Genomic DNA, 12,985 nt, shown 5'->3' with positions numbered 1-12,985 from the left:
TTTACGTGGTATAAAAAGCGTTGTAAAAAATAATTTAAAAAATATAAATGTTAGTTAACCTAATATTTAAAAAAAAATTCTTGGGGAACCTCCTGCGATTTATTCTGATAAACTGTACATTGCAGAATATTTTTATTATATCTGAAGTCAGTTTATGTGATTAAAAAAAAATAAAACAAGTGACTAAATCTGAAAGTTTGCTGAGACAACTTCACTTATTTCACTTTTACATCAAGACAAGCTTTTTTTTTTATTATCTCAGCCACATTCTAAACTTGTGGTTTTTTTTTTAAGTGATATTTGTAAAGTTTTGTTATTAAGCACTTGGCCTTGAATCTGATATTTTTTGCCCCTCAGGCCACTAAATCTAAGAAGCCCATCATGTTACCAGTCACGTTTATGGATGGCACCACCAAGACACTCTTGGCAGACTCAGCCACTACTGCCAGTGAGCTCTGCAACGCTCTAGCGGACAAGATCAACTTGAGAGATCGCTTTGGTTTCTCGCTGTACATTGCCCTGTTTGACAAGGTAAAACCAAGACAGTAGACCAGTTTATATTTTGTGTATTATATGACCTCATATTAACCTCTGATTAAAGGGCAGCGTTGTTCAATACGATGGAGATTGTATATTCGAATCTGAAAGATGCTGACTTAACTGTTTATTGAATACATTTGTGTATCCGTTTTGTCTAGGTGTCGTCACTTGGCAGCGGTAGCGACCACGTCATGGACGCCGTCTCCCAGTGTGAGCAGTATGCCAAGGAGCAGGGCGCCCAGGAGAGGAACGCCCCCTGGAGGCTGTTTTTCAGGAAGGAGATCTTCAACCCCTGGCACAGTCCCGTCGAGGACTATGTCGCCACAAACCTCATTTACCAGCAGATTGTACGAGGGGTGAAATTCGGAGAGTACCGCTGTGAGAGGGTGAGCGGCTTTGGTTTGTTTAACATGCAGTTGATGTGCTTGAAAGGTATTTTATGGATTTCTTTTTAGAGGAGACCCTGTGCACACTAAGTTACATCTACTCAAGTACTATACTACTATATAAGCACCTCAAAATCAAGACATCCTATTGGATAAATTCAGCATGCAGTGATCAGACCATCATCTGTGTCACCTGTATTGTAATGTTGAATCTAAATGTCCACCTTCCAGACTCACAGACCGTTCACACGGAGGGTCCAACACATCAAGTGCTGTCCCAGACCAACTAGTGGGGTGGGGAAGTGGGTTATAAAACCCTCCAACAGTGAGCCCGCATTGAAGCCGACTCACTGACCATGTGCAACGCAGTGTTGTGTTCATCATCGAAGTTCCATGCAACTACCCTTGCTCCAACTAAGAAAGAAATTTAATATTGTTTAACAGACGTTAACATGTTAAAGGTTTTATTATATTCAGGATAAAATATCCTCTTGTTTCCAGAAAACAGTCATGTTCATTTGATTGTGAAGTGTTGTATATTGTATATTTTCAGGCTGTATTGTACAAAAACAAGCAACTTATAAATATCAGAGTGAAAAATGAGAAGTAATGCTACCAAAGAAGCTTGGGAGTGAGTTTAATTTCTATTAATTTATTTACTTATCGATTTATTGAGTTATTTATGTCTTTTAATGACAAAAGGATAACATATAAACATTTAGGTAAACAATGGCGGCACGTAGAGACAGTTCCTCTTTCTGCCACAGAGAGAGAAGTTTGTCCCAAAGCTTGCTGCTATATTTAAACCCTACACCTTGATGAAGGGTGCTTCATTCAGCTGTGAAGGTGACTACAAACAGTGTTACGCTCAGCGACAGAGTGGGAGTGGTGTTCTCTGGAAGCAAACAGAAAGTCCACTTGAGGCTCTGTGTGGACTGGATAAATTGTGGATTTGGACATCCCTTAGCATTCGCAGACTTCCTTGGAATGTGCCCTCAAAGTCTGCGAGTCTACACAGTGCGGTGAAATCTGGACATTTGAATTCAGCCTTACTCTGTTGCCTTTGATTTACACATCATGGCACCATCTTGTGGTTAAACCAATACATAATCAGCCACAAGAACAATAAATAAATAAAACTGTAGTATAATTTCTATTAAATTTAAACAATTAATGGTGAACTCAACTTATAAGAAAACACCTCAAGTCTGGCACTTGATTCTTTGATTTGACAGTAGTGTGTTTAATTTACATCCAGATTTCTTCCTAATTTCAAAACATGTGTGATAGTTCACTTACTCGATGTGCTGAAAGCGTCGACTACAAATTGTGTGGCTGTTCCAGAACATGTTTTGCTGTAGAGTAACAGGTGACACAAATGACAGCCTGATTCCTGAACGATGCAATCAGCCAATGGGATGCCTCGCATGGTGTCTGAAAATGTATATAAAGTGGTTTTCAATCCATTGTTCCCTGAAAAGAGCAAGTCTGTGATTGTTCATCCTCTTTCAAGTGGTTAAGACTTTCAAAGCCACAGGATGAGGTATAAATTTGATGGGGTTGCGGTGCAGCAACCCTTTTACAGTATCTATGTAACTTGACTTTGTTCTTATAGTGAATTGGTGTGGTTATTTTAACCGCCATGACACATTTGACAAAACTATAAATCCAAATCAGAAGGTGCTGGAACAAATTAAACCCTTATGAGAGTAAAATAAGTAGAGTTCAGGTTTTTCCCGTGTGAACTGTATTTTCAGGACACATTTTCATAAAAACTGGCTACAGAAAAACAGTCCATCAGTCCGTCATTAGATTTTGTTTTGCCACGATCATCTCCTCACACTGTGTCTCTGTGTAAACAGGAGGAGGACCTCGCAGAGCTGGCCTCCCAGCAGTACTATGTGGATTACGGCTCTGAGATCCTCCAAGATCGCCTGCTCAGCCTCATCCCCACCTACATCCCTGACAGAGAAATCACCTCCACTAAGACTGCAGAGAAGTGGGCTCAGCTCATCATTAATGCCCACAAAAAGGTACCTGTCAACAAAACTTTTGTCTTTTGAGGACACCCTTGTCTTTTGCAACAGCTTTTGTGACAGAAACTAACGACAGCTAACTGTGCAGGGATTACACACTAAGAGGAGGCTGAACACACAGAAGGTGAAGGAGGACGTGGTGGATTTTGCTCGTTTAAAGTGGCCTTTACTCTTCTCACGCTTCTACGAGGCCTTCAAATTCTCAGGTGGGTATTTATCATTGTAAACTGTGTCTTACTACTGCAGGCATCTCAGGGATGTATGGAAGCCCATTTCCATCAGTGTGATGGGAAAAAAAAAAGGTCACGATAAATCGTAACAACACACTGTCTTGAAATGATGACTGAATTTTTTATGGATACGATGTCATCTTTAACACAGGACCCAGTCTGCCCAAGAACGACGTGATCGTGGCGGTGAACTGGACTGGGGTTTACTTTGTGGATGAACAGGAGCAGGTCCTTCTGGAGCTCTCGTTCCCTGAGATCACTGCAGTGTCCAGCAGCAGGTACGATAACTACATGTGGTCAAAGCAATGCTGATGGAAAAAATAGTCCAAATTATGTTCCATACCATGAAAGCAAAAAAAGTGTACTCAAGTATTTATTCCACCTCTTGAGGGGCTCATTGTATGAGTAAAGTCTCTATCAGAAAGATACAGAATGCAAGTCCCTTCAAAAACAATCCAAGCCACACTGTAGGGTTTGTGCAAAACTTAAAATGCATTTATTTATTTTTTTTGGCAACAAAGATTAAAAAGAGCAAAGTGTTAGACTCACAGGTCTTCATCAGGGTCACTGGGTGTTTCTCAAAGTCAAGGATCCTTCCTTGAGAATATGAAAAAAAAATTCACGCTTGTATGATTAAAAACTCAGTCCAAATAAGTGACATATTTATCTAGATCCTGCCAAACCTCTGCTGGCGCAGGTTTCATTGAAGAGGCCCCGTCTTCACTTCCAGCAAATTGTGTGCAAAGCATTGTGGGGATTTTATACTTGCTGAGGATCCACACATGCATCCTTCGAATTTCTCTGAAAGAAGGACTTCCGAAATTTGGAAGGATCCGTGACATTGGAACAGTCCTTTGGCGGGGGTCTATGACGTAGCGTCCTTCAAAGTCGGCCGTTTGAGGATCCTTCCTTGACTTTGAGAAACACCCAGAGTCTGCTGTAGCTTACACACCTGTGTTATGTTAAACTAATGAACTGAGTGACAGGATGACGCTCCTTTAATGTGCCAGCCTACTGGTCAAAAACAAGGAAGTGATACACCAACAGAAAGGAGACAGGGAGGGGAGAAGCAGTGATCCTAGAGAGATGGATATAACACGACTAATCCTTTTTGGTTTTGTAAAAATCTTGTATGTACTAAAGTATACTTAGATCACACTCACAATAAATCAGTAACCGCTACACTATAAATATAATTAATCTTTAAAGATACATTGCTCCATGATGAGCCTACATTATTTATTTTTTGTGATTTTAAAGTAAAATTTCATTTTCCAGAGGAGGTAAACTGCAGGGCCAGAGTTTTACATTGGCCACCATCAAAGGAGACGAGTACACGTTCACTTCCAACAACGCAGAGGACATCCGCGATCTGGTGGTTGCCTTCCTTGAGGGTCTGAGGAAGAGGTCCAAGTATGTGGTGGGACTGCTAGACTGTCCCAACCCTGGTGAGATTCACTGATGGATCCATTTGATTGTTTTTATGTTAAAGAGCTTCACATATAATTGATAAAACTGCTTCTGCTGTGATAAAGTAGTTTATTTTCTTAACCTCTATTTGCAGTTCATATCTTGTATTAATAATCTGAATCTGCAAATGAACTTAAGTTATCAACTTCATGTAGTGGAGTAAAAAGTGCAGTATTTCCCACTGAGTTGTCGTGGAGTAGAACTATAGAGTAGCATAAAATGAAAATACTCGAAGTACAAGTACCTCAGAATTGTGTTTTAAGTACAGTACTCGAGTAAATGTACTAAGTCACTTTTTACCGTGGTCTCGCAGTGGGGGTGGATTCTACATTCCTGAGTTTCTCCAAGGGGGATCTGATCATCCTGGACGAACATGATGGAGAGCACGTGATGAACTCCGGCTGGGCTCACGGCATCAACGACAGGACCAGACAGAGAGGAGACTTCCCTGCTGACTGTGTTTACGTACTGCCCACTGTCACCAGACCACAGTATGACATAGTGGTGAGTGGAGCTTACAGAAAGGCTGCAAAGGGGTTCATTTAGCTTGTTACTTAAAAAGTTTCAAAGTCGCTTTCCCCCATTAGTTAATTTGCGAGCTATCCGACACATGAACACATAGTATGGATTTGAGTTATCATATTATTTTCACTCTCTCTCCATCTCAGGCTCTTGTGACGATGACTCCTGATCAGAGGCGAGAATCCATCGGTTTGTCCCACATGAGCCTTGCTGACAGTGAGGACAAAACTAAGGCCTACACACTGGAGGAGTTCTCCTACGACTACTTCAGGTGTGTGTCCTAATCCTTTACATGAAAAGTGTATAGTTGCTTTGCAAAACAGTAGAAATGGATTGACTTTGCAAAAGCGTAAAAAACTTTACATGTTACCAGGCCTCCTCCTAAGAGCACTCTGAGCAGGGTGATGATCTCTAAGAGCCGAGGGAAGGACCGTCTGTGGAGCTGCACCAGGGAGCCTCTCAAACAGCCTCTGCTGAAGAAAGTCCTGGCCCACGAGGAGCTTTCCCAGGAGGCCTGCCTGGCCTTCATAGATATCCTTCAGTGGAGGATGTAGGGTCTCTGTATTTGTGGGGTTTTTTTTATATATCTTTACTCTCCAAGCCTTTTTCTCGTCTTTTTTTCTCGCTTGAAGAATTGTTGCCTTTTTTATTCAGTAATGAACAATTTTATACTTCAAAACCTTGAGTAAATAATATGGTCTGAAAACATTTACTGTCAAAATGTGGAAAAGCTAAATAATAGTGCAGTAATTAGTGCTTAAAGGGAAAGTCTAGTGGTATTTTTCTTACTGTCAATAAATCCAATGAAAAGACCAAAACCAACAAAAGATTGATCCAGTTAAAAAGCAGGATTGCCTCGATATCCAAAGCCTGATTTAGTGAATAAATTCTGACTATTTAAATGATTTTTATTTTTTTTATTTATTTATGTTTTTTTTAAGATTGGGAGCCATTGGAATTTAATGGAGCATAATGCATTCACTAGAGTAAAAAATATGTACTCTGTTTTTCTGAATTTATAAGAATATCTCATTAATAAATAAAAAAAGGTCTGTGTGTAGCTTCTGTAGGAATTGGTAAAGGGAATTTAGATAATATGTGTATTTTGACTGTTCTTCAACCAGAAAAAGAAATCAAATCTTTTTACAAAGAGGGCTTTTTATATATTCTGTATATTTTTCTGATTATTAATAAATCCCATGAGAACACCGCAACCAACAATGGATATATCTTATCCCTCTGTGCCATAGAGTTGCACTGTTTTCCATAAACTATTAAAGACACATCAATGAGGCACATCATGTAATAGTAAATAATTAGAGTTCCCCTTTAATTCCTCCTTACCAGGTTTATTTATCCAAAATTTTTGACATTCAACCAGTTATGTTTTTTAAAATCTTAAAAATTAGTATATTATTCCTTTCATTGTCTTTTACAAATTCTTAAATAATCTAGTACTATGGCTGCAGCTGCAACTAATCATTCCTCTAATTATTATCCTTATCAATATATGTGCTGATTATATTCTCGATTACTAGTTTTGTCTCTAAAACAGTAGACAGTAGTGGGAAAAACAATTTGGATTCAGATTTTTCCAACAATCCCAGTGTGAGTGTGGAGGAGGATCATTTTAATACATGCATCTGACAGTTAAGAAAATTCTTTTCACTTTTATTATGTTATCGTCTATAAAATGTTTTTTTATTTATTGCAGTAGGTTATTGCCAAAGAAACAATAACCTCCTCAATGAATCAAGTTTCTCTTCCACAAGTCAAAGGCGTCAGCTTCAGCCTGTTGTTGTGTTAACCGTTGATGTCCTTGACCTCGGCTCCACCTGTGATGAAGTATATGGGCGACTACCCGTCCAAACGAGTGCGTTCTGTCAACGAGCTCACCGATCAGATCTTTGAAGGAGCGCTGAAGGCCGAGCCGCTCAAAGACGAGATCTTCTGTCAGATTCTCAAACAGCTGACTGACAATCACATCAAGTAAGTCTGAAGTGCACACACAGATTCAGAGAGAGAGATTTTATTTGTTTAAATGCATGTGTTTTATTGGAGAAAAGGTTGTCAAAAGAACACATTTTTACATTTATAAATATTGCTTGTGTGTGTGTAGGTACAGTGAGGAGAAGGGCTGGGAGCTGCTGTGGCTCTGCACTGGTTTGTTTCCTCCCAGTAACATCCTGCTGCCTCACGTCCAGAAGTTCCTGCAGGCCAAGAAACACTACCCGCTGGCTCCAGACTGCATGCAGCGGCTACAGAAAGCCTTACGGTAACACACACACACACTTCAGATCCTCTTAAACAGCCTTTGTTCTACTGTGTTCAGATTAAATCAGTTTTCTGTCTCTCTTCTGTGTGATTTGTTGTAGAAATGGATCAAGAAAGTACCCTCCTCACCTGGTGGAGGTAGAGGCCATCCAGCACAAAACCACTCAGATCTTCCACAAAGTTTACTTCCCTGATGACTCAGACGAGGTCAGTGACAACTAATATCCAAAATATGTTATTACATTATATATAATAACTGCAGTTACTATAGACTGATACCATATATGGGGCCTATATTGGCCATTAATGGAAAAAAAAAAATGTACAACAGCTGCTGCGTAGCGGTGAGTCATGGCCAGGCAGGAAGAGAAGTGAGAAATACAGGAGGGTCTGTCAGTAGACTTCCCAGGATCATAACTAACTCAGCATAACTCGAAAAACATCTTTAATTGAAAACATCTGAGAAATGAACTTTGAAATTTATTAATGATTACATGCACGCTCGCTTAACTAAATACATTGTGTGTTGTAGCTACAGCTTCACTTGTTCTGGTACAGCCTGGATAAATTTAATGGAATAGAATATCTTTATTGTCATTGTACACCGAAAGTGAATGCAGCCTCCTCAGTACAAATATAGGTAAAAAGAGCTTCTAAAAACAATTACAAACTACACCGATCAGCCAAAACATTCAAACCACTGTCAGGTGAAGTGACTAACTTTGATTATTTTGTTCCAATGCATTGTTCTGCTGGGAAACCTTTGGTTCTGGCGTTCATGTGGATACCACCTGACATGTTCCACACACTCAAACACCGTTGCAGACCAAGTACCCCCCCCTCATGGCAACAGTACTCCCCAATGGCAATGGCCCCCCAGCAGGATAATGCACCATGCCACACTGCAAACATCGCTCAGGAATGGCCCAAGGAATGTGACAAAGACCTCAAAGTGTCAACCTGGCCTCCAAATTCCCCAGATCCCAATCTGAATGAGCACCTGTGGCACGTGCCATTAACCCACCTCTCAACCCACTGGACTAAATGGACCTGCCGCCAGCACACTGGTGCCAGACACCGCAGGACACTCCCAGAGATCCTATGTCCATGCCTCGACAGGTCAGAGCCAGGTCCAATCCAATGAGGCCCCACCTTGGACTAGGGGTACATCTGGGGTACCAGCACATCACAAGAATCCTTGAGACATCTGGGGTACCAGCACATCACAAGAATCCTTGAGCAGATGAAGACCTGGGAAATTTAGAAGCCAGGTCGAAACTTTGAGCTTTTTGTCATGCTCCACAGGCCATCACTGTCATTGGGGAGAGCTTTTTGTCATGCTCCACAGGCCATCACTGTCATTGGGGAGTGCTGTTGCCATGAGGGGGGGGGTACTTGGTCTGCAACGGTGTTTGAGTGTGTGGAACATGTCAGGTGATATCCACATGAATGCCAGAACCAAAGGTTTCCCAGCAGAACAATGCATTGGAACAAAATAATCAGAGTTATTCACTTCACCTGTCAGTGGTTTGAATGTTTTGGCTAATCGGTGTATATAGAAAAACAGTAAATAATACACTTAAAAAAAACCACTGAAAACACATGCAGGGCATTCCACCTATTGCTGCACTCAATCATATTTCTGCAGTCAAGCCTTTGTGCATTCATTCAGTGCAGTTATGGCTTTTGGATAAAAGTTTTAACTTTATTTGTCCCCACAGGATGATTTGCAGAGGTAATACAATGTAAGAACTTTTGAAAATAGGAAAGGAAAGCTGATAATATAAGTACAATATGAAAATGCAAAAATAAGCTGTGTAAATATTGAAAAGATATTAAAGATATTCTTTCCTTCTGTAAACCTGCTACTGTGAATATATTTGCAATTAAAACAGATGTCTCTCAGCTTCATCCTCTTACTTGTGTATTTTTTTGTTCTATATGCAGTATTTCATAAACAAGCAGCATGTTTCTGTTCTCAGGTGTTTGAAGTGGAGTCGAGCACCAAGGCCAAAGACTTCTGCCACAACATCTCCGGACGTCTTATGCTGAAATCCTCAGAAGGCTTCAGTCTCTTTGTGAAGATCACTGACAAGGTGAGGACGGACTGAAGCCTGATTATCCAGATTCTAATAAATGTTTCATAATTGTGGACGTTTTCTTCAGTTGAACGCACAGCCGTAATAAATAATCACACAGTTCTTTCTTCGTCAGTGATTAAGAGTTTTTATTTAGTGATCATTTACCTCAAAGTATTGCTACAGTGTGGTATTAGAACTTTTACTTGGGTAAAGCATCTGAATACCTCCACTGCTGTTGGAAACTAATCTGGCACATAAACTTTACATACATTACAATATTTGATTTCTTTTTTTGGGTTTCCAGGTCATCAGTGTGCCCGACGGCGATTTCTTCTTTGACTTTGTGAGGCACCTGACTGACTGGATCAAGAAAGCCAGACATGTGAAAGACGGTAAAAAAAAAATACAGATTTCTTTAAAGCTCATACATTTTGTATTTTGTCATTGTACTGTCAGTGTTTAACTTTATCACCTCTGTGCGTGTGTGTGGGATGTGCAGGTGTAGTGCCTTCACTGACGTACCAGGTGTTCTTCATGAAGAAGCTGTGGACCAATACCGTGCCAGGAAAAGACTCAATGGCTGACTCCATCTTTCACTACTACCAGGTGAGCAACAGCTCTTAGAAAATGTTCACACAAGAGTCATAAAATCTTCCTTTATGTAAACAAGTTAACAAACATCAGTAAATTAATTGTTTTAGAATATTTTTTTCACGTTGTTTTCATGGTGCTTGTGCTACATTACCTTGGGATACCGATACCAGAAAAATCAAACTGCACCTGAAGTAAATGAAATTGTCAGTGTAAATAACATAATACAATAATATACCTGTTTACCAGCATGTGATTATGCTATAGAGCTCCAGTAACTTGCTGTCTGCAGTATTATTTTAAAGAATGAAGTTTATTGCCAACAGATAACTTCAAACTGCACGCACAAAGACCTGCATCATCTTAACGGTCTGTCGTCTCTCTCCAGGAGCTGCCCAAGTATCTGCGAGGCTACCACAAGTGTTTGAAGGAGGAGGTACACCAGCTGGCGGCGCTGATCTACAGGGTGAAGTTTGAGGAAGATAAATCCCACTTCCACAATATTTCTAAGATCCTAAAGGAGCTCGTCCCACAGGACCAGATCAGGCATTTGTCCCCCGACGACTGGAAGAGGGTGAGCTGATATATTAGAGCAGTAATAGACAGTAAGAGCAGGTGTCACAGCTGAATAGTCCAACAAAAGACTAGATGCGAGAGTGAAAGCACTCAGGAAGTTGAAATGAATAAACATCCAAGTTAGATTCTGACATGATGATCAGACCACAAAAGCAGCAGTAGAGGAAGTACTTAGATCTTTTACTCAAGTCTTAATAGCAGCACCACAGTGTACAAATTATCTATTACAAGTCAAAGTCCTGCATTCAAACTCATACTTTAGTAAAAGTTCACAAGTATTAGCATTACAGAGACTTTAATGACCAAAAGTTTGGTTATTTAACTCTCTGTGAAGTCAAAGTCCTCTTTATTCAGTATTTCAGTTATTGGTTACTGTCATCCAAATCACTTTTTTTACACATATTACTTAAGTAATAACACATAAGAGATTTATGTTGGTCCATAAATTTAACAATAAAAAAAGACTATACATGAGTGTATGTTAGTATTCTAATCGGCCAATTGGCTCAAAACAATGAACCAATTGGTAATCAATAGAGACAGTCATGTAATGTAAGTCATGTAATTCATTCTGATGATATCATTTAAATGAAGTGATTTCTTAAAGAATGAATGTGTGTTTCTCCCTTTCAGTCTGTCATGTCACTGTTCAACAAGCACTCAGGAAAGACTCGAGAAGAAGCCAAACTCTCCTTCCTCAAAATCATCTACAAGTGGACCACGTTTGGTTCGGCCTTTTTTGAAGTCAAGGTAAAGACGTCGTTAGTGATCAAGTTTTTAAAGGCTGAGTATAAAGTTTTGGAAGCAGTTCATACTTTCATGCTGTTGTGTTGTTTCCATATGGTTTATGTCAGTGGTGGAAGAAGTACTTGGAAGTTTTACTTAAATAAATATAGCAGTACTGTGGTGTAGAAAAAACTAGGGCTGCCCTCGACTAAGAATTTTCCTAGTCTACCAATAGTCTTCATTTAGGGCCATCGCCTGCATGTTTACGAAATTAATGTAATGATTAAATTGTATATTTTGGTGGTTTGAGTTGAAGGTGTGAGAAAGAATAGTATCAGTAACATTGTTAACACTGTGCTACATTACAGAGAAATACAAAAGCGTACTAATGAACCTTCATTAATATAGGCCTATATTTTATCTACAAGTGCACATCACACACTGAGCGAGCCGCCTGTTAATGACGCTGTGGGCTAATGGGCATGTAGCTACTTCCATGTTTCAGATGATACGTCATGTTTGTAGTCGACCAATGAAGATGAGTTTACATATCACCTTGGGTTCGTCCTTCACCTTCTCAAAATGATCCCACACTTTGGATTTCCTGCCCGACATGTTATTAACTAGCCTGTGGAATAACCGCAGGTACCAGCCCTGGAAATTAACCTGACTCCTGTCTGACTGCTGAGCGTGGCCACTTCCTGTGTCTGTCCTTTCAAATTAAATTCCCACATGGTCCAGTCATATAGGTTTTGATTTGACAAGGTGCAGCTTCTAATTATTTTATTTTTTTTCCTGCGACTAAGCGCCCAATGAAATCTTGCCACTGTTTATTAGTTTATGAGTTGATGATATTTAATGATCTGAACCTGCAAAGTAACCAGTTAAAAAAATTTAGTGCAGTAAAAGTATACAGTGACATAAAATGGATATAGAAGTACCCCAAAATTGTGCTTGAGTAAATGTATAGTTATTTTGTTCAGCACTTTTGTTTTGTTTTCAATTATTCTTCACTTTTCTGCAGCAAACAACTGATCCAAATTACCCAGAAACCCTCCTGATAGCAATCAACAAACACGGAGTCAGTCTCATTGATCCCAAGTCGAAGGTGGGTCCATGTTAGTTTGTTCCCGTGCAGCATTATCCAAGTGTTTTGTGCATGCAAGTACAACACATTCCTCACTGAAAGAAAATGCTTTGTTTGGCAGTTTAGTGAAAATAGTTGTTTAGATTTCCATGAGCCCACGAATGGATACAAAACACTTGGATGATGCTGCGCAGGAATGTTCTGAAAGTTCTTTTAACTCCTAATGTATGTAGGAGTGTGTCTACAGAGTGCTGCACTGAATCTGCGCTCATCTCACTTGTCATGTTTCCTGCAGGACATCCTCACCACTCACCCCTTCACTAAGATCTCCAACTGGAGCAGCGGCAACACGTACTTCCACATCACCATCGGAAACCTGGTCCGAGGCAGCAAGCTGCTGTGTGAGACCTCACTGGTGAGAAACAGAGTTTAATATGACGTAGATGCACCACAGCGGTCAGAAGAG

General features: G+C 40.0%; 1 protein-coding gene across 1 annotated transcript in view; it reads left to right on the top strand.

The window, feature by feature from the left end:
* The window catches only part of myo7ab (myosin VIIAb), a 65,091-nt gene that overhangs the window by 50,298 nt on the left and 1,808 nt on the right, over positions 1-12,985 (top strand). The window contains exons 30-48 of the mRNA XM_050037005.1: positions 358-531; positions 699-926; positions 2,789-2,959; positions 3,051-3,168; positions 3,344-3,470; positions 4,471-4,640; positions 4,976-5,166; positions 5,331-5,455; positions 5,558-5,715; positions 7,020-7,173; positions 7,304-7,459; positions 7,560-7,665; positions 9,441-9,554; positions 9,844-9,931; positions 10,039-10,145; positions 10,519-10,704; positions 11,340-11,456; positions 12,457-12,540; positions 12,815-12,934. Coding sequence (XP_049892962.1) covers positions 358-531; positions 699-926; positions 2,789-2,959; positions 3,051-3,168; positions 3,344-3,470; positions 4,471-4,640; positions 4,976-5,166; positions 5,331-5,455; positions 5,558-5,715; positions 7,020-7,173; positions 7,304-7,459; positions 7,560-7,665; positions 9,441-9,554; positions 9,844-9,931; positions 10,039-10,145; positions 10,519-10,704; positions 11,340-11,456; positions 12,457-12,540; positions 12,815-12,934 — 2,694 coding nt within the window. The remainder of the gene's footprint in view (positions 1-357; positions 532-698; positions 927-2,788; positions 2,960-3,050; positions 3,169-3,343; positions 3,471-4,470; positions 4,641-4,975; positions 5,167-5,330; positions 5,456-5,557; positions 5,716-7,019; positions 7,174-7,303; positions 7,460-7,559; positions 7,666-9,440; positions 9,555-9,843; positions 9,932-10,038; positions 10,146-10,518; positions 10,705-11,339; positions 11,457-12,456; positions 12,541-12,814; positions 12,935-12,985) is intronic.

This window comes from Epinephelus moara, chromosome 3, assembly GCF_006386435.1.
Source record: "Epinephelus moara isolate mb chromosome 3, YSFRI_EMoa_1.0, whole genome shotgun sequence".
In the NCBI taxonomy this organism is placed as follows: Eukaryota; Metazoa; Chordata; class Actinopteri; order Perciformes; family Serranidae; genus Epinephelus; species Epinephelus moara.
Note: the sequence above shows the minus strand (reverse complement) of the source record. Positions and strands in the feature narration are given on the sequence as shown.